At 39.2% G+C, this 24,872-nt stretch overlaps 1 protein-coding gene across 6 annotated transcripts in view; it reads left to right on the forward strand.

Annotated features, from left to right (window-relative positions):
* Positions 1 to 22,108, forward strand: part of TNNI3K (TNNI3 interacting kinase) — a 285,366-nt gene extending 263,258 nt beyond the window's left edge. For 5 of the 6 annotated variants that reach the window (XM_079128911.1, XM_079128916.1, XM_079128915.1 and 2 more), the window contains 2 exons: positions 18,203 to 18,282; positions 21,583 to 22,108. In XM_079128911.1, the coding sequence (XP_078985037.1) occupies positions 18,203 to 18,282; positions 21,583 to 21,659 (157 nt within the window). In that variant the 3' untranslated portion in view covers positions 21,660 to 22,108. Of the gene's footprint in view, positions 1 to 18,202; positions 18,283 to 19,335; positions 20,689 to 21,582 lie in introns of those variants that run through there. The other variant, XM_079128913.1, reaches the window with a different exon arrangement.
* The last annotated feature ends 2,764 nt before the right edge of the window (positions 22,109 to 24,872 follow it).

The following is a 24,872-nucleotide window of genomic DNA, read 5'->3' on the forward strand; positions in this document are numbered from 1 at the left end:
TGATCAGCGAGATGGACCCAGTCCCTGTCTTCACAGAGTTAGTGAATAGACCATTTCATTAAAGTATGATAAATTTTTTGATGAGAGGCACAGGCTCTAATAAATGAAATACATGATGAATAAATGAGTGAGTGAATATTTCTAGGTATTTCTACTTAACTGTTTTGATCCCTGAGAATAAGTCAGAATTTCTTTAAAACCTGTGCTAGTCTATTCACAATGCCATTTCTGCTATGAATCACAACGCCTCCAAGCTTAGTGATTCTGCGTCTGCATCCAACTGCTGTTAATCTTCTAAACCTGCAGCTGAATCTCAGGTAGAGCAAAAGAAATCCGCACGAAGGAGATATGTATATCAATATCCCTCCAATGATGGATGGCAGGAAATAATTACTATCAGTCTATTTCCTAACCTTCTCACTTTTCCAAAGTTCCATGCTGAGATTCACTGGCAGGGATTATTCTTAAAAAAAAAAAAAAAAAAAAAATCTGGTTCAGGCTCTATTGGAAACTCAATATAGCAGGTGAAGCATTCAGGCCCGTGATGAATCGGGGCCAGACACAAATAGAAGGCTGTGGACTCAAGAGCTTCAAAGAGAGACATTTAGGGCAGTTCTGCTCTCTGGGAGCTGCTGCTTGCACTTGCTAAGAGCCAGAATCCAAAGAAGGCAGCTGCTGCAAATGTGCATAAATAAAGGAAGGCGAGTGCCTGGCGTTCCTATGGGAACCTGCTGCAGCTCGGATTACCCAGTCCCCAGACACAATTTCCTTTGAGCTCAGCATCTCACATTAAAAGGTAGACCAAGAGGTACTTCCAGAGTGATGCTTGGGGAAATTTGTAGTACGAGTTGCATGACTAATTCTCCCAGCTCGGCATAGAAGACAGAATCCTGAGGGTTTTATACATTTAAAAAGTAGTATGAAAAAGAGAGAATCTGTCTCTTTTCCATTTTAAAAAAATGCAAGTTGTTGTTGTACTAGTCTCTAAAATGTATGTGTAGGTACATACACATGTGTGTGTGTAATTTCTAAGGAAGCAAACCCAGTTAACACTATTCGTTTTCTGATTGGAATATTGATTGTTACTCAGATATAGATTAAAATTCATGCTTTTCTTAGGTCCAAAATCCATTGTCTTTTTACTGTAGTCCCTGGCTTTAATGGAAACTTTGCCTGTAGAGGAAATTCAAGATTAAACTATGAACACGTAAAATCCAACACTGCATGATCCACAGCTTCAAGAGGTTCATGATCGGAAGTTTGAATTTCTAATTCCAAGCCCAGTTGTCCACTGGAAATTGAAAATCCACATTACTAATGAGAAGGAAGAACCCTATGCATTCATGGCAGTAGATCACAAGGGTTTCTGTAACATGGCAACACCACTGAGTGATAAAACAATGAGCTGTAATGTGGGTTCGCTCTGATCTTTCTCTTTCCTCTTCCTAGTCAGGTGACCTTGGGCAAATTGCTTGACCTGTCTATCCTTCAGTTTCCTCATGGAAAATAACAATATATACCAATCTCACATGGTTGCTGATAGATTAAATTAGAAATTGTATATGAAATGTTGTTATTGATGACTTCAAAAGTGTTTTTATAGAATTTATCCTAGTTAATATTTCCATGAACCTATGACTATGTAAAGGAATGTATCATTGAATTATGAGAGTGATAGTTGTGTTTTTCTATACTCTGTAGGTCACATACCTAAGAGAGCAAGGCAATTGCATCAAACCACAATTCCAAAGCATTCTTGTTTTCACCAGAGAAGTGTATTTTGCAAAGCATTCATATGTAGCAATAACCTAAGTGTGGCCGGCCACACTCACAGTCAAGTAGTTTTTGTGACAGTGTCCACAAAGACTCCAGCAAATTCTCTGTGACATGTCTGTGCAACACATGGTGACTGTGTGGTAATTGTGAACAAAAATATTTGATAGCATTTGGAAGAGTCTGTTGGGTATTTTAAAACATGCAGTGGGGGATGCATCTCTGGGCCTGCCAGAAGGAGAGGGGGCTTTGTCCTTCCAATAGCAAGGTACAGGCTCTCTTCCCCTGACATCGTATGGACTCTATGGCATTTTTATAGTCCCACTGTCTGTGACCTGAGCTGGGGTAAGGTCAAGTGGTGACTTCCTGGGGTCTCCACACAACCCCTTCCTATTCAAAAACTGTATGGGAAAATGCATTGGCAAAAGGCCATATAAATCTCTACTGAAATGAAGCTCATAAAAGATTTTCCATGTTCCTTAATTCTGGGGCTATAGTCATTTTTTATTTCATTTATTTAGCAAATTTTGTTTGGGGCTTAAACTTCTAGAGTCTGCAGATAGCACAGCAACAAAACTAAAAAGATGATGACCTATCTTGTGGAGCTTTTATTCTAGTGTGGGAAGGGAGTGACATAAGGTTTTAAATTACATAGTATATTAAAGCAAGGATGGGGCATAAAGAAGACAGAAGGAAATGTGGTTTGTAATTTTAAATAGTATGTTCAGGAAAGTCTCACCTAGAAGATAACATTTGATCAAAGATGTGAACAGGAAAACCACAGGCCCCAGAGAAGAGTGTTCTAGGGTGTGGGGACACAGGTGCAAATTCCTTGAGATGAAATCATGTCTGTGGATTCAGAGATGATAGCCAGGAAGCCAGACCATGGAGGAGGCGGGCCATGGCAGGATGGGTGTTAACTGATTCTGAGATGTATGCCACTGCCAGTGTTTGGGCAGAGAAGTGACATGATTAGACTTCTTTCTGGAAGGATCATCCCAGCTGAGATATTTTGAGCCTGGAAGGAAAGGTATTCAATTAATTTGCTTTTAAATGTACTGTCTATTCATCCTACTATTTAACAAATATTTTATTTACTAGGAGCTTTGAACTAGGCAGGCACTTGAAGGAATAACAATAAAACCATGTGCTGAAAACACACTACAGAGGACACCTAACCAGGTATTATGCAGGAGGGAAGATGAGACCTGAAAGATGAGTAGCATAATCTGGAGGAAAAGGAGACAGAATGAATGCTGCAGGAGAAATGGTTCTGAGAATAATAATGACAAAAATGAAATGGCTGACATAGGTCAGGCATTCCTCTAAGCACTTGCCATGGGTATCATCTCCTCTAACCTGCACAAGATGCGTACTGTTACTATACTTGACAAGGTGCACAAGAGGAAAGTGAGGTGCAAGAGATGAAGTCACCAGCTCAAGGGCAACAGGTAGAAAGTGGAGGTACTCAGGCTGCCTGAGACCCCATATTCATAACCAATTGACCAACCTGCACAGAGCATTGGAGCCCAAAGATGAGACTAGAGAAATGACTAGGAGCTCAGGCCAAAGTCATTTTTAAAATAGGTAAGCTCTCTGCCAGACCCCGAATACCAAGGATATGGAGATAAATAACAAAGCAGGATTCCTGTTCGGATGGAGTAGACTTTCTGGTGTGCCACATATCAAGGTTTAATAAATACCAATATAAAAGTGACCATGGAGGTCTAGCTGTGCAGAAGGCCACAGAGCACTTCTTACAGAATCCAGTCATGTTCCTGCCAAGCCTGAAGGCAGGCGCAGTAGGCGGCTCAGCGGGAAATGTCAAACCCTAGCTTGCCCCAGGATTCAAAGCAACAACACAGCACAGCACACCAGAGCGGGGCAAGAGCCCCACATTACTGGCAGGAGAAGAGCTTTTTCCATGAGGCACCCCAGCAACATAATACCATTTTGTTATTCAGGATCTGACAGCAAAGAATACACAGAGGAGGGGAGGAAAGCTTTGGTATTGTGTGATGAGGCAAAAGGTCCCAGAGGTTTGGTATACATTCGCTTAAAACAAAACAAAACAAAAAAAAAACAAAACATTGCTTGTAATTTTGTAACCTCCTTAGGGTGTTTCAAATGGTTTGTGAAGATCAATGTTCTGCATGTTCAAAGAGTTTAGGGAGTTTAAAAACCTTTCCATTCAGACTGGCCTGTCATAAAGAACAAAGGAACATGGAATTTCTTGCAGGGATCTGAATTCACACAAAGGAGCCCAGAGATCTAAAATCAACAAAGATGGCCTTTGAACTCTCCTCAATCCAAAAGGGGAAAAGAATATGTATTGCTCTGTAGGCTCCTATCTAGTTCCTGCTTTTATCTTCCATCAATAAAATTGGTGTTGTGATTTTTATTTATGTTAACCACCCAGCAGCCATTAGTGCAAAGAAGTGGTTAAAAGCTTGGGATGAGGTGGACCCAAGTTCAAATTCAAGTTCTACCACTTGCAAACCTTGTGACCTGGGGCAACTTAGTTGAGCCCTCCAAATGTCAGATTTCTCATGTAGAGAATGAAAGCAAAAATGTCACTCTCTTAAAAGAGTTGCAACGAGGGTTAAGATGAGAATACTGTTTGCTTATGTCTACTATATGGTAAACATTAAAAAAATATGTAAATTTTGTATTCCTTTTGTTTTTCTACCAGCTTATGTACTTTATTTTTTAACATTTCTCTTCCATAATAAATTATGGAAGTGGGAACTGAGTGTAGATCCTTCCTTCTTCGATACTGCATTGTTTGGTCCAATGGTTAAAGTTTAGGAGAGCAGCATGTATAGGATGTATCCACTGCTCTAAATGAGAGGTTGGTACACTATGGTCCATGGGTCAAATCTATACCCCTGTCTGCTTTGGTCAAGTTTTATTAGAACCCAGTCACACTGCATTTTTTGAAATATGGTCTGTGTGTACTTTTGCACTACAACAGCAGTAGTTGCAACAGAGACCATACGGCTTGAAAGCCTTAAATATTTACTATCTTTCCCTTTACAGGAAAAGTTTTCTGAACCCTTGCTCTAGAAGCATAAAATCCACTTTGTACCAAGTAACTTAGCCCTGAAACTGTGTAGATTGGAAATTCATATTCCCCACTGAAAAATGTGGAGACTACCCTCAAGTCAAAGTATCTACTTGTTATGGTTTGATTGTGAGGTGTCCTCCAAAAGCTCACATGTGAGACAATGCAAGAAGATTTGAAGGAGAAATGATTGGATTAGAGCCACAACCTAATTGATGAACTATTCCCTGATGGGATTAACTGAGTGGTAACTGGAGTCAGGTGGGGTGGGGCTGGAGGAAGTCATTCCTTGAGGGCATGGTGATGGGGTGTATATTCTGTATTTGGAGAGTGGAGATCTCTTTCTATTTCCTAAGTACCATGATGTGAGCTGCTTCCCTCTGCCACACTCTTCCACCAGAGTGTTCGGCCTCACCTTGAGCCCCGAGGAATGGAGCTGGCCTTCTATGAACTAAGACCTCTGAAATCATGAGTCCTCAAATAAATCTTTCCTCCTCTACAATTGTTCTGGTCAGGTTCTTTAATCTCAGCAGTGAAAAAGCTGATTAAAACACTATTTCAGTCAGTATCAGGTCCTGTGTGAGGTCCCAGGCAGCCAGACTGATATAGCAGGCTTCTTATGAAGAATTACAGTACAGATGTAGACACAGACGAATACAATTCACTGCCTTGTGAGATAAATTCTGTGCCAATGATGAGAGCAAATAGCTGGGGCACTGGGGTTCCGTCTTCTTCCATATGGCCATTGCCTCCATCACAGGAGAGCTGCAGCTTGAAGGGAGGCTTTTCATTCTCCTCTCTTTCACCTTTGTATCTGTGAGAATGCACTGAAGACCATCGGATGTCTGATGATGCTGTAATGAGGATAATTCTCAGATTTTCCTGGAAATCATATGCAGGATGGAAGGACTGAGCAAAGGAAATAGAGTAAGAAACCATCTGCAGAAATCACAGCTCTAAAGCACCTAACAATTGTGGGAATACAGCTCTTTCTTAAATGGTGGCTAATGAAATGGAAGGAGGTTGGCCAATCACCACAAACTATTTTAGAAAGAATCAGAGGTAAATAAATATATGAATAAATTTGTAGTAGAAGAATAATTCATTCAATCATTCATTTAATCCATATATATTTCAGGTACCTATTACAAGACAATTAGTTTAAGCACTAAAGGGTTGTTTTAGTCAGTTTGTTTCACTGGTGTGACTAAAGAACCCAACCAGAACAACTGTAGATGAGGAAAGATTTATTTAGGGTTCATCAGAGGTCTTAGTCCATAGAAGGCTGGCTCCATTCCTTGGGGCTCCAGGTGAAGCTGGACATCATGGTGGAAGAGTGTGGCAGAAGGAAGCAGCTCACATAGTGATTGGGAAGCAGAGAGAGAGAACTCCACTTGCCAGATACAAATATATACCCCATAGCTACGTCCCCAGTGAAAGACTTCCCCCAGCCACTCCCCATTTGCCTTCAGTTACCACTTTAATTCACTGACTAGGTTAAGGCTATAACCCAATCATTTCTCCTCCAAATCTTCTTGCATTGTCTCACATGTGAGCTTTTGGGGGACACCGCATTTAAACCATAACAAGGGTCATGATTTAGTAGTATAAAAGAAAAGTAAGTGCATTCCTGCTCTCATGCAAATTACCTTTTAGTTGGAGGAGGAAGGCCACCTTAGTTTTGATTCCTTCAAAAACAGACCATGAGGCAAGAGTTTGGGTGTAAGTTGCTCTTCTGGGATGCAATCCTTAGAACTCAGGGGTGGAAAAGGAAGGAAGGAAGTATATATGAGGTATTTTAATAAGTTAGTCACTGAGGTGGCCAGCTGAAACTTACTCCCATTTTGTACCCTGTAAAGGTTTGAAATATGCCTGAGAAATTTTCCAAAAAGGAATGAGAAAAATGGAGTATTTATCCTCTGATTTCTATTTGTAATTGATTGCAGGTCATCTGGGTGGGTGGGAGGGAGAATTAGCTCTGCTCTGTCCCTTGTACAAACAGAGACCCAGAAAACCATGAGCGTATATAGAAACTTCTGAAGGTGAATGCTTAAGTAGGCCAAGGCACACAGACATAGCACCAAGTAACTGCTTACTCAGGAGACACACAATAAATATGTAAGAAAACTTAGTGATGATGTGCACTATGCAAACAATTAAAACAGGTTGATCAGATCCCAGAGTGACTGGGAGGCAAGTATAGATGGGGTCATGAGTGGCAAAAGCAGATGGGCCATAGGAAGACCCTGGAAAACATTCATCAGAGCTAAAAAGCAAGTGCAGAGCTTCTAAGGCATGAATAAAGGGGAAATAGAAAGCCATTATGGTGAGTAGATTTGAGAGAGTTCTAGGAGGCAAGGGGAGGCCATGAGGGCTTTGTCAGCCAGGACAAAGTGATAGGCTATTATACCACTTGTGTTCAGCAGTCACTGAGGGATTTGAATCAGGGGTGTGGCACCATCTAATTAACATTTTAACAAATTCATCTTGTTACTCTTCTTTTCCCTTCTATTCCTGAATGGTTTAGACAGGGTTGAGCAAGGCTGACCTCCCACTGAATGTACAGCAGGATGACATAGTCCAAGTAGAATGTGAAGAAAGTCTGTGAAGAGGTGGGCAGCAGTGGTTGGCACTGCCTGGCACAGGATGTCAGAACCAGAGTGAGAGGAGGAAATGTTTCCACAGGAAGTTGTGACTGTTCTGTCACAAGCTAGAACCCAGGTGTGGGGAGAAAGGAATTCCTGTGGCAGAAGATCAGAGCCCATACCTGGGAAGGAGGGTATCCACGGGGGTAGGGCACCTAACATGGAAGCAGGGACCTAACATGGGGTATCAGAGCCCAAGTATGATGATGAGGATGTCCACACAGTGTGGTGGACACTGTAGCTCCATGAAGGGTCAGAAGGACATCTTCACAGGATGGTGACCAGTGTGGGGAAGTTTGAGCACAAGGATGATGAAAAGGACACGTATGAAGGCAAGAAACCCAGTGCCAAGGTTAGGAACCTGGCAGGGTGAGGAAAGAGCACAGCTCAGTGCTGAGTGTTGAATCTCAAGGCAAGTGAAGAGGGCACCCACTTGGAACAGTCAGAGAGGGAATAGGCCAGCAGTGTGGGAACATAAGAGGGTAAGGAAGTCTTTCAATGGGTATGGAGTATTGGAGCCCAAGTGGGACAAGGGAGGGTAGGGGGTTACTGTGGGAGTGTGCAATAGGAACAGGAGATTTGCCCATTCAAGGGCAATGATTAAACAAACAAATGCATTAATGACAATGGGACCAGGTTTACCTCTATCAAAAAGGGTGCTCTAAATATGGAAAGGGAGAAAACTAGAATGAACCCTGTGATGTTGGATTAGAATTGGAAATGTAGGTGTAGATTTATAGTTTGGCCAAGAGATGGAAAGTCCAAAGTGTCTCTGCATATGTGAACACTCATGCCTGTTCTTCAGCTTTGCCTGTTTGTGAGGGGACCTATAAGCTGCAGCACGTCACCAGCAAGGGGCACATTCAATACTTGGATCTCAATTTCTAGATACTGTTATCTACCAAAAGGAAACAAGGCACTTTGGGAAATGGCAGGCTTCAGGGTTGGGACAAGAAATGTACAAACCAGGAAAATAAACCAGACACGTTTTGTGCCAGAAAGTAAAAGGTACAAAGAAAGATAGCTACATGTCAAAGAGACAGCCTGAAGGTACTTCAGATGGCCAACTTGAGATAATTTGGACATCAAAAGAAAGGGCAGTAACATTATAATCCATTGAATAAAATAGTAACTGTAAATCCATATACATCTAAATAAATGAAATTTGGTTAGGGTGGGAGATGTTCATATAGATGCAAGGACCTCCCCACAACATACTTTTAATTTTGTAGAGAAGAGAAGAGTAATTTTATAGTGGAGATGCTGTCAGACACCATCTTAATCCAAGTAATCAAAATTAACGGCACTGGCCAGGCACAATGACACATGCCTGTAATCCCAGCAGCTCAGGAGTCTGAGGCAGGAAGATCACATGTTCCAAGCCAGCCTCAGCAATTTAGTGAGACTGTAAGCAATCTAGTGAGACCCTGTCTCAAAATTAAAAAAAAAAAAAAAAAAAGGACTGGGGATGTGGCTCAGTGATTGAGTACCACTGGTACAAAAAAAAAAAAAAAAAAAATTACAACACAATAATGGTACAAATCAAAATGTGAATGGGATACAGTGAAAAGAACACAATGTCATCCCTGTGATACTTCCTACCAAAGATGCATGATTTAAATCTAATCATTAGGAAACCTCAGATAAAACCAAATTGAAAGGCATTCTGCAAAATTACTGGTTTCTCATCTTTGAAAATATCAAGGTTATGAAATTCTAGTAGAAACTGAGAAATTGTTCCAGATTGAAAGAGAGTAAAGAAACATGACAACTAAATGCAACTTGTGACTGAATTGGAAACTTTTGCTGTGAGGACCATTATTGAGATAATTGGCAAAACTTGAATTAGGTCTGGGAATCTGGGAATAGATGATAGTATTCAGTGGTTGTATTGTGGGTATGTTGGAGAACGTTTTTATTTTAGGAATACTGTCCATTAAAGTACTTGGGAAATAATCAATGTTCAATTGGCATCTTCTCTTCAAATGGTGCAAGAAACAAAGTTGTACCCGTGTCACATCTTTTCTATTTGTTGAGATTGTTTCAAAATGAAAGGTTTAAAAATTTTGCATAATACCACCCATCATTTGATTTCCTGGGTCTTTCCCTGTGCTGCTATATAACATAGCTCCTGGAAGAAGGGATAAAGAGAAGTTCCCAGGAATACATTTGGGAATTTTTTCTAGAGGCAACAAGATTAACTGGGAAGAGCAGATTTTTATACTGTCCGGCTTAGGTTTGAATTACAATTGTATGATCTGGGACAAGGAGTCTTTTTTCTCATATGTAAAATGGGTTCTTAGGTGAAATAAATGTAATAAGGATTATAAAGTAGCATTTGGTAGAGTCTGGCAGGTATTCAATGAATTGCAGTTTCCTTTTTCTTCTTAAAAATAAGAATAAAAGCCATCAAAGAAGACTAATGTTTAAAATGCCAGATTATATTCCTGACCTCACCTTAACCTTGTGTGAACTTAACTACGTCATTTCACTTCTCAAGTCCTCAGTTTCCTTCCTGGTGAAATAAGAAGTGGAAAGATGGAGCAGTAAAGACTATGTTTTTTGACTGTCATTGCTACTCTTAGTTCTAAAATTTAGAATGTTATTATTATTATTTTTTTCATTTGGTACCGGGCATTGAACTCAGGGGCACTCAACCACTAAGCCACATCCCTAGCCCTATTTGGTATTTTTATTTAGAGACAGGGTCTCACTGATTTGCTTAGTGCCTTACTGATGGTGAGGTTGGCTTTGAACTTGTGATCCTCCTGTCTCAGCCTCCCAAGCCTCTTGGATTACCAGCATGTGCTGCTGTACCTGGCTTGAAATGTGATTCTTTATCTTTCCTTTGTTTTGGATGATAATACAGAAGGTGAAGATTTTGCTATATGTAAAGGATAATCCTCAGTTTTAGCAGTCAAGGCATGCAAAGTCTACCTCCTACCGGTTTGTACAACTGATTCATTTATACCTTCTTAAATTAGTGGGTAAATTGAGAGGTGGTGTAGTTAGGTTACTGTTGAGCACATTAATAATTTATGAGCCAAGGAATTAGCACACACTTTAAGTTTTCTCTGCATTTTTTTTCTTATTCATAATTCTTTGCCTAATTGCTTTTTCTCTTAAAATTGGGGGAGTTAAGACCTTGGATATTTGCCTAATGGCTCAAACAGAACCATGACCCAGCTGCCAAGTCTTTCAGTCCTTTTATAGCTTAGGGACATTTGCCACTGAAGAAAACTGATGGGTTTGATTTCCCTCAAAGAGATATTTTGTACTGACCTTTGGCCCCATTAAATGCTTTGGCTATCACCCATTCACTATAATGGGAGCAATAAATTTGTCTTAATTTAGGACATTTTCAAGCAGGAAATATTGACAAAAACAAAATAATGTTTTGAAAACAGCCAGGATGAAGTCATGAATAAATAAGTATGTTGAACTTAACTGATAAATTAGCAAAACTTATTCCCAAGAGAATGGTTGTTCTGTTTCAAAGTTAGGCCAAAGGTATTCCCATTTTTAATAGAAATGTGGTCTTGCTCTTTAGGCCAGAGGAAAGGTGAGCTGCATAGAAAGACATTTAAAAGCATAAAAAGGCATTTATCCTTTATGACAAACCTGCTTAAAATAGATCTATTTGTTTTCAGCTAAATGCCAAAAGAATCAGCCAGACTACTCTAGTAGCCTTTTCTATGACAAGGCGTTTATTTTCATGGTATAAACACCTTTATCGGGTATTTCAGCAGGCTTGTTTTTCACCTTTTCTTTGTATTAGTTCCCTAGATGGATGTCAAAGAACTAGGATTCTGGTTAGATGTTATCTATTTGGTTTTCCTTTTGAGTGAAAGAAATGACTCCTAACTTGGAATATTCCTACTGAAGAAGTGGATAGGGGTATATGTGGCATTGATCCTTGTGCTGATCTTCTTTATGTAGGTTGCATCATGATGACAGATGGCAAAAGGATCCAATAAACAACAAAACATATTTGAAAAATTGTGAGGCCTTGAATGGTGTTGTTTTTTGCGAAGTCCAAATGGCTAAATCTTGCAGGGTGCAGGTAGCCTGAGGGCATTGTTAGCTGCCTAAAAACTAACTGGACTGATTTAAATGGAAGAAAATTTTGCCTGAATTCTTTAATCACACTAGTAACCTAATGGTTTTTGGTTCAGCAGAGTCAGGTCTGAGTTTAGGAAGATGAATTCATGTATGCATCTTAGAAAACTCTAAACAACATCAGAGAATTAAGGGGAATAATAAATATCTCAGACAGTTTCCTATTAGGTATAGCCTGTGTTTTAGGGATCACTGCAAGAAGACAAGCTAGCAATTGTTGGATAGAGGAAAGTATAATTTTTAAGAGAGCAAACAAAGGAAAACATGAGTAAGATGATTCTGGTTTTGCTATGATGATAAGGAACATTTCTCCATGAGGAACTTGATGTTCATCTTTATATACAAAGGATCCCAAACAGTACCTTGTCACTACTTCATTGAGTTCTCCAAATAACAGAACAGTATTTTGACACATGATGTTACTAAATGTAATGTATTAGTATAAAGAGAATGGACTGAAGCTGATGGAATTTTGTTTAAGTTCTGCCTCTGCCCTTTCTAACTGTAAGGATTTATACAAGTTGCTCAAACTTTCTGAACCTTTCCATCCCCATAGAGTGGAGGTAAAATTAATACCTTCCCAGATACCTTAGGAAATTTTGTAGAAATGTTATAAGCTAATCAATGAAAAAGTGTGCACAAGTTATAAAACCTTCTTTTAAGTATAACAAACCATTATATTCCATTATGGTGGAACATAAATGTTCCAGGTCTCTTTATTTTTATTCACTGCTTTAATTGCACTCTTACTTTCAAGCCATGTACAATGTGTATATCTGCTATAATTCATCAAATCAAAGTTCCCAAGTCTGCAAAAGCCACACTGTCAAGAATGCAATTTTTTTTTAAAGAAGTTTCTTTTGGACTATATGCCCATTTGAAGTCTCCTTTGGAATGTAATACAGTCAGAAGCAATTATGGCACTAGCAAGTATTCTGAGAATTCATGAAATCCCACAGCCAAAACCATGATCCATTGTTCCAATACCAAAAGCATTTGGCAGGCTATAGTTTGGAAGCCACAACACTATCTGCTTTGGAGGTTCTAAATGGGGCCATTTGGATTCATTGTGACACTGGCTGGTCCCACTACTCTGGGGAGATGGCACCAGAGTTCACCAGTCTTTTAGAGAATATTTTTCTTATTTCTCTGTGCCTTGCTTAATGGTACACCCTACTGGGTAAAGAGATATTATACCATTCATTTTAGGGGACCCTCCCACTCTCAAGCATCACAACATGAATATTCTGCAAAATTTTCTTTTATAAAAACCTTTGTGTATCAGCTCTGGATTTCCCAGTACCAGCCTTACACAGACTGTCATTCATATACTTAATGATAGATTTATGTGGAAGAGATTCCTCCATACTTTCCTCTGCTTCATCTTAGATGCAGTGTGGTTCTTTTTGTGAACTGGAGTGCTAGAAGAGATGGTTCCTTCAGGAATAGAGCACAGTTCAGTTACTATTTCAAATGAAATGTATCTAGACAAAAAGCCACAAACACCACCCCTCAGTAAGAACAGTGATGTGTAGCCAGGTATGCTGTGGCATGTATGTGAAAATCAGTTTCAGCTCTGGCCAAATGTCATACACTTCAGATAAGGAAGATAAAAAATCTCCTGCCTAAGTGGGAACTGTGTAATCTCACTCAATCTTCCATGCCAAAGCCACTTCTCAAAGTCTACAGCTCACAAATGCCTTCTATAGAATCATAAAATATAAGAAATGGAGGGACCTGGGACATCACATCATGGAACTTCCAGGTGGTTGCTTAGATGTCTCTGCTGTACCTCAGGCCAAGAGGTGCTTCAGTCTCGAATTAAACACATCAAGGCATGGGAAAGAAACCCTTTCTGGAAGAACTCAATCTCTTTTCAGACACCTCTCACTTCAAGAAAAGTGGTGCTTTCTTTTAATACTTCCCAAAGTCCTAACCCTTTGGATTGTCACCTTAAAGGCTGACACAGACCTCAGATCTATTCTGGATATTCAGATAGTACAAACTCAATCTAACCACTTGTCATCTGGCACAGACCTCCTTTTACTCACAAAGCAGTCAGGACACCGTCTGGCACCCTCTGGAATCCAGATGTGCATTCTAGCCTATAGATTTCCCCTTTACCAAAAATAAATAAAGCAAATCCACATGATCTTCTATTTTTAGTGGTAGCTTCTAATAAATAGCACTTTTTAAGGAGCACAGAGAACCTCTGTTTTAATCATTCTTTCTTGGAACTTTGCCTAGAACGTGCATCCAAACACTGCCTTAGTTTGTAGGCCCTATTTGCCTATGTTCTGTCTTCTAGTACTCTTCCTATTCTTCATAGTTCTTTTGTAATCTTACATATATCCTAACATTTCTTAATGGATACTTTTTTTTGGCTTAATGCACTTGCCATGAGTGTCATTATCTCTGCATTAATTTTAGCCAACATGGTCTCATATTTTCTTTAGCTTTGAACATCTTAGTTGCTATCTTTGCCCAAGGTCTATGAGTCCACTCATAGACAATGTGAACATTTTTAAGCAGGCCAGTGTGTTCTCATAAGCAATAGTCTTATTGGTATGCTTACACAGAACTACAGGTCATGTATTGTGGATTTGGGTGTGAACTGACTTAGTTAACACACAGTCTACTAGGACATCTATGCCCCTAAAGATTGGAATCAGAGAGAGGAAATATTTTTGAATTTTGTTTTCTGCTCTTCATTTTGGATAAATTGTTCATTTCCTAGTACACTTTTATAAGAGACAGTGGTCAATGATTATATTTATCTCTACGTATACATTACAGAATTAATCTGAATTGTTTAGCCTAAAGTGCAAAACATTTAGTACTAAAATAAGGCATGTCGATAAAATGTAGCGGTATGCAAAAATCCAATCTAAAGATTTCTTCACTTCTTATAAGAGATAATTTCATTCCACACATGCAAAATATATACATGAAATCATCCATAAAGAATTATGTATCATTTACATATATGCCTCTCTGTGGTACACATCATCCTGTTAGAATAAAGAAGGCAAAGTAGTTGACAAGCAATGTTGAAAAATTGAGCATTTTCCTTACCTGCCATTAGTTCATATTTACTTTGTTGAATCCCAGGGCAACTGCATCCCTGGAACCACCTTATTTTTACTGGCCACAGCTTTAGAAAATAGAGGACCTGCTATATCTCTTCAACGCTAGGCTTCTGTGAAACTCTTGCTGAAGTCTGAATGCACATAGGTTGAGAACAACTAATTCCATTGACCAGGGTCTGGTTTCTTCTGTTTTGTTTGACCTGGGCATGCTCTGCTTCCAACTCGTTCCATTGACCAGGGTCTGGTTTCTTCTGTTTTGTTTGAACTTGGTGTGCTCAACTTCCATCTGTCTGTCATCCTAGAACAGCATCCTGTGCCAGCCTACATGGCATCTCTTGGGCAGGAAGGTTAAGTCTTCTGGAGGTAATCGCATTCAGCAGCTGAACAAACAGTGCAGTATGTAGATGGGCTTTTATTCCTAGGAAACCAGATAGCCATTTTGGTGATAAAATATTTATTCCCTATTATCTTCTTGTTGCCAAGACTACAGCATATAGCACATTTCTTAAGAAGCGCTAGAGTGTTAAAAAGGTTGCATGTATTAATAGGGAAAATTTTATTTTGAAAACATATTCTGAGTTAACATTTTATTGCCAAGAACTGAGTATAGCTTTCCATTAAATGCTTATTGAGATCACACTGTGTCATACTTTAAACCAATACTTTTTCTTCTTTTTAATCATTATCTTCCTTTAAGAAATAGCATTCTTTATAGCTTAAGGAGGTGAGGGCAAAGATGCAGTCATTTTTAAGCTCAGTGAATTAATCAGTGTGAACTGACATTAACTTTCAGAAAAGTTTGACTTCTCTAAATGAGCATTTTAGAATAACTTAATTTTATTTAATTTAACATACTTTTATCTCAGCTATTTACCAAATACTGACTAAGATGGATGGGGATCCAAAGATGTTAGCCAGGAGCTGCCTGTGCAGTGGGGCTCACTAGCACACAGATGTAGATCATTCTATATCTAGGCAGACTCAGATTAACACTGTGGTAGGAGCACAAAGTTCTGGAGGTGCAAGGAGAACAAGGTTAATCCTGACTGTTTTCTAAAGGTCTTCAAAGAATACATTGAGTGTGAGTTAGATCTTGAAGATAAATACAGGTAGTATTTGTTGAGTATTTACGAAATGCCAAAACTGTTCAGTGCTTTAAATGTATTGACTCTTAATTTACATGATTAATGGTACTAGCTAAATCTTATCACAGGTCCCATTTTAGAGTTGCATAACTCTGGCATAAAACAGTTAAAAACTTGTCAAAGATCATAGAGTAAAAAGTACTGGGCTTGGGATGCAAATTCAAGGAGTCTGCTATAGAATGCTCGTTTTTAATTACAGCACCATGTTACTTCCTGTAACACATTTAAGCAGGGGGAGCAGCTTGACCACAGTCATGGAGAAGAGAACATTCAGGAATGTCTAGAAAATCTATAAAGTTGATTAGCGTGGCCCAAACTTAGGGGGGAAAGGTATTGAGGAATTATAGAATACGAGACACCTGGAGAACACAGTAGCAGAGGACGGCAGGGAGTTTGGAACGTTGGCCTGAGGAATTGCAGCGGATGCAGGGGAGTGCTGTGGTTAGATTTTTCTTACTATAATACCTTATAGAAGAGAGAACTGACTGATGGGGGATGCACAACATTAGGAACCTATTAATTAATCAATTCTTGGAAACTATTTATTGTGCTTCTCCTGTATGCCAAGCACTGTCATCAGTGACAGAGGTAAAAAGAGAATAAGAGAGATAAGGCTCCACTTGTCGTGTAGAGAAGTATGAATAATGTGTAAGTGAACAGATAAATAAATGATAATTTCATGAGATATAAAAGGAAAAAAGTAGAATAGTATGATATGATACAAAGTAACCATGGGCAGAGGAGTGGCCACTGTGTAAGAGTGGACAAGGAAGGCCTCACTGAGAAAGTGTCATTTGAATTGAGGCCTGAATGACAGAAGAGTCAGTCATGGGTAAAGGCAGGTCAAGGGTTCAGCAGAATGTCATTGGGTTTCATTAAGAAAAACATTCCAGGCAGATTTAACAAATGCAAAGGCTCTGAGTTGGGAAAGAGCTTGAAGGGCTCCAGGGACAGAGGGGATTCCAGAAAGAAGTACTTAGCAAAAAAAAAAAACAGGGAGAAAGGCACAGGTTGAGGTTGGAGAGGTTGGCAGGGTCAGGACCTTGTCGTGGGGGCAAAAACCATTTGCATTTTATTCCAAATGAAGTGGAAGCCAAGTTTTAAGTAGGTAATGACTTAAACCATTTTACATTTCTAAAAAACATACAGAGATAGAAAAAAAGTGAAAGCAGGGAGATCAATTAGGAGATATATTGCAGAGTTCTAGACAAAAAAGAAATGATGTGGCCCAGATCTTGAAGAAGGAACAAGGTGAATGGAGTAGGATTGTTTTGGAGTCAGAGCTTTAAGGACTTCAGTTGAGTAAGAGATATGAGAAAAAGGAAGGCACAAAGGATGAGTCCAAGAATTTTGTCTTAAGTAACTGCATGATGTGGTGTCAGTAACTGAAATGGAGAGAACTGGCTTGGAGGTTGGGGATATTGAGTTCTTCTATGGACACAGTGAGGGCAGGGCTGGGGGCAATGGGGATAACTGCTTTGAAGAGGGCAAAGGATGAATGGCAGCAAGAGAGGCTACAGATAGGAAATTAACTGATTGATGTGACTAGATATTAGAGTGAGGGTTTTGATACTTTCAAGTTTTTAAATCTGATGAACTAGCAAGGAAATGACTCAATAAATTGGTAAAAGAGGAGGATCAATGTAGAGCAGGAAGAAATACATATTCAAATAATGGATAAGGACATAGACTTTGCAACTGAAAAGTCTTGGGTTTGACTCTGAGATGAGCCATTTACCAAATCCCTGTAACCAGTTACTAAAGTGTTTCAGTCTCCAGTGGTTTTTTTTTTTATCTGTAAATTGAGAGAAATAATATAGTGATAAGACAGTGATAAGGATTAAATGAGATGATTATATATAAATGCTTCACACACAGAAATCTTGTAGTAAATATTATCACTGTATGATAATTGTCATTATAATAACAGCAATGTAATAATGATAATGCTTCTTGGAATGTGTTTCCTTTATGTTAATTATTATTGAAATGATAGTTCCTCTCAAGTAAGTATTGTAAGCATATTAACCCAGATTTAGATCCAACATTCCTTTTTATTTGTATTGAATCAGTAAGACAAGCTAGAAATTACATTTTCTTTCTATTGTACAGGTAAATAAACTGGGACTCAGCAAAGGTTAGACTGCCAAGACTTATAACCTATGTGAAAGACAAGATCCACACCTAGATCTGAATTACTTCAAACAATTCTAAACTCCTTCCCAACTAGACACTTATAAGATAAAAACACATTCGTGCCACTCTGTAATGTCTCTGGGGTCTATGCTAAGTGAATAGATTCTATTTTTTTGAAATTTTATTAGCAAGTCAGCAGAGCATGAAGTTCTTTCTCTAATTTTCCAGTAGTGCTGGACCAAGTTCCTCTCAAGGCCTGTCTTTGGAGGAGGTGAAAAGAAGTCTGCAGTACTCACCCATTGACAAGTACGGTAAGTGGACAGCCTCTCTAGGCTTACTGAGGAAACCACCCAAGGACAAGGGTATCTACTTGTTTCATGACAAGTAAGAAAACATTGCATTTTGTAATATCCAGAAATGAAAGGTGTTTTAAAATCTTATAAAATTCTAACTGCAATCTTTAAGTCTTTTATAATTCTACAGTTAACCTTTAAGCTTAATAATAATACACATCTTTGAAAATCAAAATAACCTCTGACCTCTCAAGACTTTTCAAACACTTCATCATCATCTTATCAGGTCCCTGGTCTCAAAGCCCCACATCATACATAGGTGTATAGGAAGGAGAAGGAAAAAACAGGGATGAGTTTTCACAATTGCATTATACCCCACGAAAGTTCCTCCCACGAACCATCCACCCAGTGGTGATCTGTAAATCTAACCATTCCCTCAAACAGTCACAGAGGAGGCAGAGAGAGTCGATAGACTCCATTTCACACAGTTCTACTGCAGAATGGATTAATACAGGTCTCAGAAATAATTAATAAAGTGCTATGCAGGCTTTTGGAAACCAGAGGATGCACAATCTCCCTTATCATCAGCTGCCATATTAATGTATGAGGGCCGTAATGTCCTTTCTCCAACCTTAGAGCCTACGAGGCTATATATTTAATAGGAATTTTGGCACAATGAGCCCCTTTGTTTATGGCAACTCACTTCAACTACATGAAGGACTGAAAAAAATGTCGCCTAAACAGATCAAAATAAGACAAGAGTTGCATTTAAGAAAGAATACACTGGGTGATGTGTGCCTGCTTCTCTGGCAGAGATGGCAGATAGGGATACTCACCAGCACACCTTAACTGCAGTGTCAGTACCTGAGGCATTAGAAAGCATTTAAGAAACAAAGGAGAAACTTTGTTCTAGATAGGTACCTGGGTAGATAAAGGAAGGAAATGTTGTGCTTCTCACTCCCAATACATTTGTGGAATACAGCCGAATGCTTTTTTTTAAGTATTTATTTATTTATTTATTTATTTATTTATTTATTTATTTATTTATTTATTTATTTTTATTTACTGCAGATTAAACTCGAGGAAGCTGTACCACTGAACTACATCCCCTACCTTTCATTTAAATTTTTATTTTGAGACAGGGTCTTGCTGAGTTGCCCAGTCTGGCCTAGAACTTGTGATTTTCTGTCTCAGTCTCCTGAAGCTGGGATTCCAACAACTAAGTGCTTTTTAATTGTCCTCTTTACAACATAATTGCACAATCCAGCAAAAGATCTTTCTGAGGGGAAAATGTAATGCAAATGTCACAACATTGCATTTTTTAATAGACGTAATGTCATTTCCTCAAATCCCACAGATGTGACTTCACAAGCACAAAATACAAGGCATTCTTCGAAATGTGTGCTTTGACCAGAAGTCTTTCCTTTGATGGTAGAGTTTCAAGATGAAGCACCTCTTTAACTTAGAGATCTGCTTCTTATAGTAATAGAACTATAACAATTCCCCAAGATGGAGAAGACAAAAGGGATTTAATAATGCAAAAGTTGGTTTTTCCTGTTCATACATGTACCAGGAGTAGGAAAACAACATTATGATATTTGATCGAGGTGAGGGTACCTACCGACAAAGACGATATATTCAATTTCTCTCACTGGAAATACCACATTATACAAGAAAGAATTCTTTGTTGTCCTTCATTTTTATTTCATATATCAAATGTGGTCTAACAGCAACTTCTTGAGCTGTTTCTTTTTCTTCCTCTCTCTCTTGAGAATAAATATCAAATTAAATGGCACAACTATTTTATGTGGAGATGGTTCAATCTTTTCTTAAAGCCCCTGGTCTAGTTGCATCCCTCTTAAGCCAAGTGGCTGTCCAGGTCAACATGTCTGCCTTTACACTCTGGCAATAATGACATCAATAATAAATGCCAGCCTTGGTGATCACTGATTGTGTTAGCCATCCTGAAGGAGAACCCACCCACATTGGTGGAACGTGTGTTCGCAATCATATTTTCACTGGAGTCCTGTGCGGCATGAGACATTGAAACATCACAGGTTAATAAAACCACATGTGGCATATTGAAGGTTGATTATAGTAATAAAAGGATTACCAGCTTATTAAAGCATCAATCTATGCCTGGAATGAAATCACATTTTCAGGTTGGACAATATTTGTGCTCTGGGACATAGATTTTGGTTTAATCCACCCAGAGTTAAAATTCAGTGATGTGTATCAGCTTGCCCTCATCTCATCACACCGTGCCACAACCTTCCTCATATCTGACCTGGTCTGTCCCACAAGAAGGCAAATCAACAGAAGCATCAGCATCAGCAGTGCTTCCTCTGAGGACAGTTGATGTATTGCCTAAGGGATTTTGACAGAGACCTTTGTTATGAAAATAAATATGCCTATCCAACTGCATATTTCTAGATGGTTTAGTGAAAATGTAGATGGCTGGGTTGGTACTGAAACCTCAGCTATCAAAGAGGACCAAAGCAGTAGTAACTACTAATGAATGTGCCCATTTTCACAGAATCAATGAATGATTTCCTTACTTCAGAACAGAAGGCAATAGCTTCCTGGCACATGATTCTCTGTTCTCTTAGACAGTGACCTAAAATTAAGCCACTAAGCCCATTCCCTTGACTACCCATGTTATTGCTTAAAGTCATCATTTGCCACTGGTATTGAGACCTAGGCATTGATGTACATTTAAAATTCAAGCTATCAAGAAGATTAATAAATACATAAAAAAGTAAAATAGAGCTACCCTACTGCAGAGAAAGGCTCTTTTCTTTTTCTCCAACTACTATTCCTACCTCCCCTTTTTGGCCATCATTGGTTTGGTATTCATTGACGTCACTGATGATTGCCTTATGCACATTTCCAACTTAAAAGTCAGTGATATTATTTCTCCCATTTACAGATGAAGACACTGAGACTTGAAAAGATTAAGTTAACAAAAGTCACAGAGCCCACAGATTTGCCTGACATGAAAGCCTGTGCTCATAACCTCAAGATATACCACCTTCTTGATCTGTCCCCTGTTTTACTCCAAACCCCAAATGCTACCTGGACAGCATAGCTCGAGATCAGACATCTATCATTTATGTTCATCTGATGTCAGCTCTCTGTTTTCATTTTAAGTTTCAGTATTTTTTATAGCCACTCACGAGCATCTCTGGGACAGACAGTTCACAAGATCCAGGAAAACTGCCTGGCCACTGTGTGTTGCATTGAGTCAGGCTGGTTAAGAAAAATAGGGAGAGTACTGGAAGGCCAATAAGTAATGACTGAACTTCTTTTCTGATGCAGGCTATGTGTCTGATCCCATGAGCCGGATGCATTTTCATTCTTGCCAGAACAGTGGCAGCTTTGAGGACAGCAGCTGACAGCATTTGGCATATACCTACGAGGAGTTTTCCCCCATACTGACAGCAATGATTCGAACTATGGCAGACTTACTCCCAATTATAATACTTCACTGTCTAAGGTCTCCTTCAGTTGACTTATTTATCCTGGTCCTACTTCGTCCCCTACCATGAGTTGATTTTTGGGTTTGTGGTTAAAGAATGAAACGTAAAAGAACCAAGACAGTATGTATATGAAGAATTGTTTTTAATTTTGTAAGTAAAAAAACCAATTTATCTTATAACTTGGAAATGGGGCCTAAGTCTGTGGTGGGCACTTAATAATTATTATTAATAATTATGTTTTCCTTGACAGAGTTATATACACATGTGTTTGAGAGACCTGGGTTTGATTTCTTAGATTATTGGTCATTTTCTTATCTCACCATGCTATTTCTGGTGTTCAGTTCCATAAAGATTCTTCGGTGACATAGAAAATTGATTCAAAGTGTATTTTTATTACAAGACTTCCACTGCATATGTCTTCTTTCAGACATATTAGTAAAGAGCAATAATCACCTTCACATCAAAGAACTTCCAGAAACAGACTATTTAGGTGTTATTCTCTTTTCATGTCATACCCAGTCCTCAATAGACTAGTTAGGCAACCTGTTGCTATTAGTACCAAGATGTCCTAAATAAAACCAGCCCACTGATGCAAAGCTCCCATTTATATCAGAATCTGGCACAGACTTAAGGTGTCTGCTGCCTTTAAGAAATGAGAAATCTGCCATTCATGCTGGTTTCAGACAGGAAGACAGGAATGGTTCCACTAGATGAAAGAGTTTTGCCACTGAAAGAAAGACTTGAGAAAAAAAAGCAGGAAACGATGAAAATTTAGTGATAATTACTGCTTTTGACCTCAGCAAGATAAATAAAATTAGAAAAGGAAGATTTGGCATCCTCTAAGTCAAGGCTTCTCGACCTTGGCACTTAGTGACATTTTGGACAGGATAATTATTTGTTGTTGGAAGCTGACCTGGGTATTGTAGAATGTTTAACAACTTCCTGGCCAACACCACCTCCTGTGATAAATAATTTTACATGTCAACTTGACTGAATTGTGCGATGCCCAGATACCTGGTTAAACATTATTCTGCATGTGTCCATGCAGATATTCCCAGGAGAGAATAACATTTGAACTGGTAAACTGATTAAGGTGTACTTCCCTCTTCAATGTGAGTTGGCATGCTCCAATCAACTAAGGACCGACATTGAGCAAGAAGGAGGATTCCCTCACTCGCTGACTGACTGCTTGAGCTGGAACACCAGTCTTCTCCTGCCCTCAACACTCCTGATTCTCAACACTCTTAGATTCAGACTGGAATCTATGTCACTGACTTTCCAGCTCTCAAACCTTTGAACTGCTCTAGCAAGCTGTGCAGGATTTCTTGCTTTCAGATAGCAGATCATGGGACTTCTCAGCCACCATGATTATAGGAGATAATACTATACAAGATATACACACACACATGCATATATATACATATATATATATTCAGATATACACATACATATATACATATGTACAGCTGGTCCTCTGTGTCCATGGGTTCCACAATGGAGGATTTGACTACAGATTAAAAATATCTGAAAAAAATGCTAACAGGTGCAGACTCTATTATTATTATTATTTTTATTCCTTAAAAAATAGGGCATAACAACTATTTGCACAGTTTACATTGGATTAGATATTATCAATAATCTAGAGATAATTTGAAGTATACCAGAGAATATGCATAAATTATATGCAAGTACCATGCCATTTACTATAAGGGACTTTAGTATCCATGGGTATGGGTATCCACAGGAATTCTGGAACCAATGCCCTCTGGATACCAAGAGACATCTATCTATCTATCTATCTATCTATCTATCTATCTATCTATCTATCTATCTATCTCTATACTATTGGTTCTGTTCCTCCAGAAAACCTGAACTAATATACCCCTCCACAAATCATGACAATCAACTATGTCTCCAGACATTTCTAAATGTGTCCTGAAGGATGAAATTGCCCCTGGTTGGGAACATCTGCTCTAAAGTCAGAGAGGACAACTAAGGAATATAGAGCCTGCCTCTGACCAGTTGCATTTAGGCATATCTGCTTTCTCCTTCTTCTGAAGTAAGTGGACTCATAAAAAAAGAAATTGGGTGGTTGAAGTGCTGCTTGCCCCTTGGATGTCTGTTTAAGCTTCTCTCTTCTTTCCTCCTGCCAATTAGAAATTTTGTGTGTAGAGGGCAATACCTATCAGGAGGACAGCAACTCCATCTCTAAAATCCCTTTGAGTCTCTTCTTATGACCTTTGGTTGCAAAGTCGCCAGTTCCCACATGCTCTGATTAGCTTGTGGATAGCCCAGTGCAGGTCCAGAGATAGAAATTAAAACCTTCATACTTCCAACTAGGTTTATTCCTTTTAAGCCTCCAGCCTTTTCATTTCCCTACCCAATTATTCCGGAGTCACAGGTTCTCTATCCCACCAAGCAAGTTCCCAAAGGGCTTTATAATAAGCAGAGTCAAGGAACCTGAGGTGACTGCTCAGGCCTAAACCCTCTGGCAAAGGCACAGAAGGAGAAATGGAAACTGGTTAAAGAAAACCTGTCTCCATAGCTCCCCTTCTGTCGCTTTGCTCTGGCTACTCTAGGGAATGAGCCAGTGCCTAGCCTAAGCCAGTTTGGGGCTTAATCCTTTAATGAGCTGAATTAAAAGGAATACCTTAAAAGCTGGGGTGGGAGTGGAGAAATACAGAGAGATGGTTTAAACTAAAAGAATCACAGCTTATACAATTCTATGCGAAACATTTATGTAATCAGGACCATGGACAGTACTGGGGTGACCCCCCCCCCCCCCCCAGGAGTCCTCACCAGTTCCTAGTGGAAGAGCTCCTATGCAGAGGGAAGACTGTTTGCTTCTGAAATGCTCCTTTTGTTTTAGAAAGGGGATTTTCTAGAACAGATTTGTCAAGCTCCCTTTTCTTTGTTTCCTCTAATTAGCCACCTCCTCTCTCCACACTGCATTTCCTTCTGTTGCTGCTTCCCTCTGGCTCTTGTCTTGTCAAGTATCTGCAAATAATGAGACTAATGTGTCTTGATTCCTGGGAAGGGGAACCTTTTCACAGATGCCAACCTGTAGCTCACTAAACCATTTTCATTACTACATCTTCAATGGGGCCCAGGGATCATCTTAGGGCTTGT

The sequence above is a fragment of the Sciurus vulgaris genome, assembly GCF_902686455.1.
Source record: "Sciurus vulgaris genome assembly, chromosome: 1".
Taxonomy (NCBI): Eukaryota; Metazoa; Chordata; class Mammalia; order Rodentia; family Sciuridae; genus Sciurus; species Sciurus vulgaris.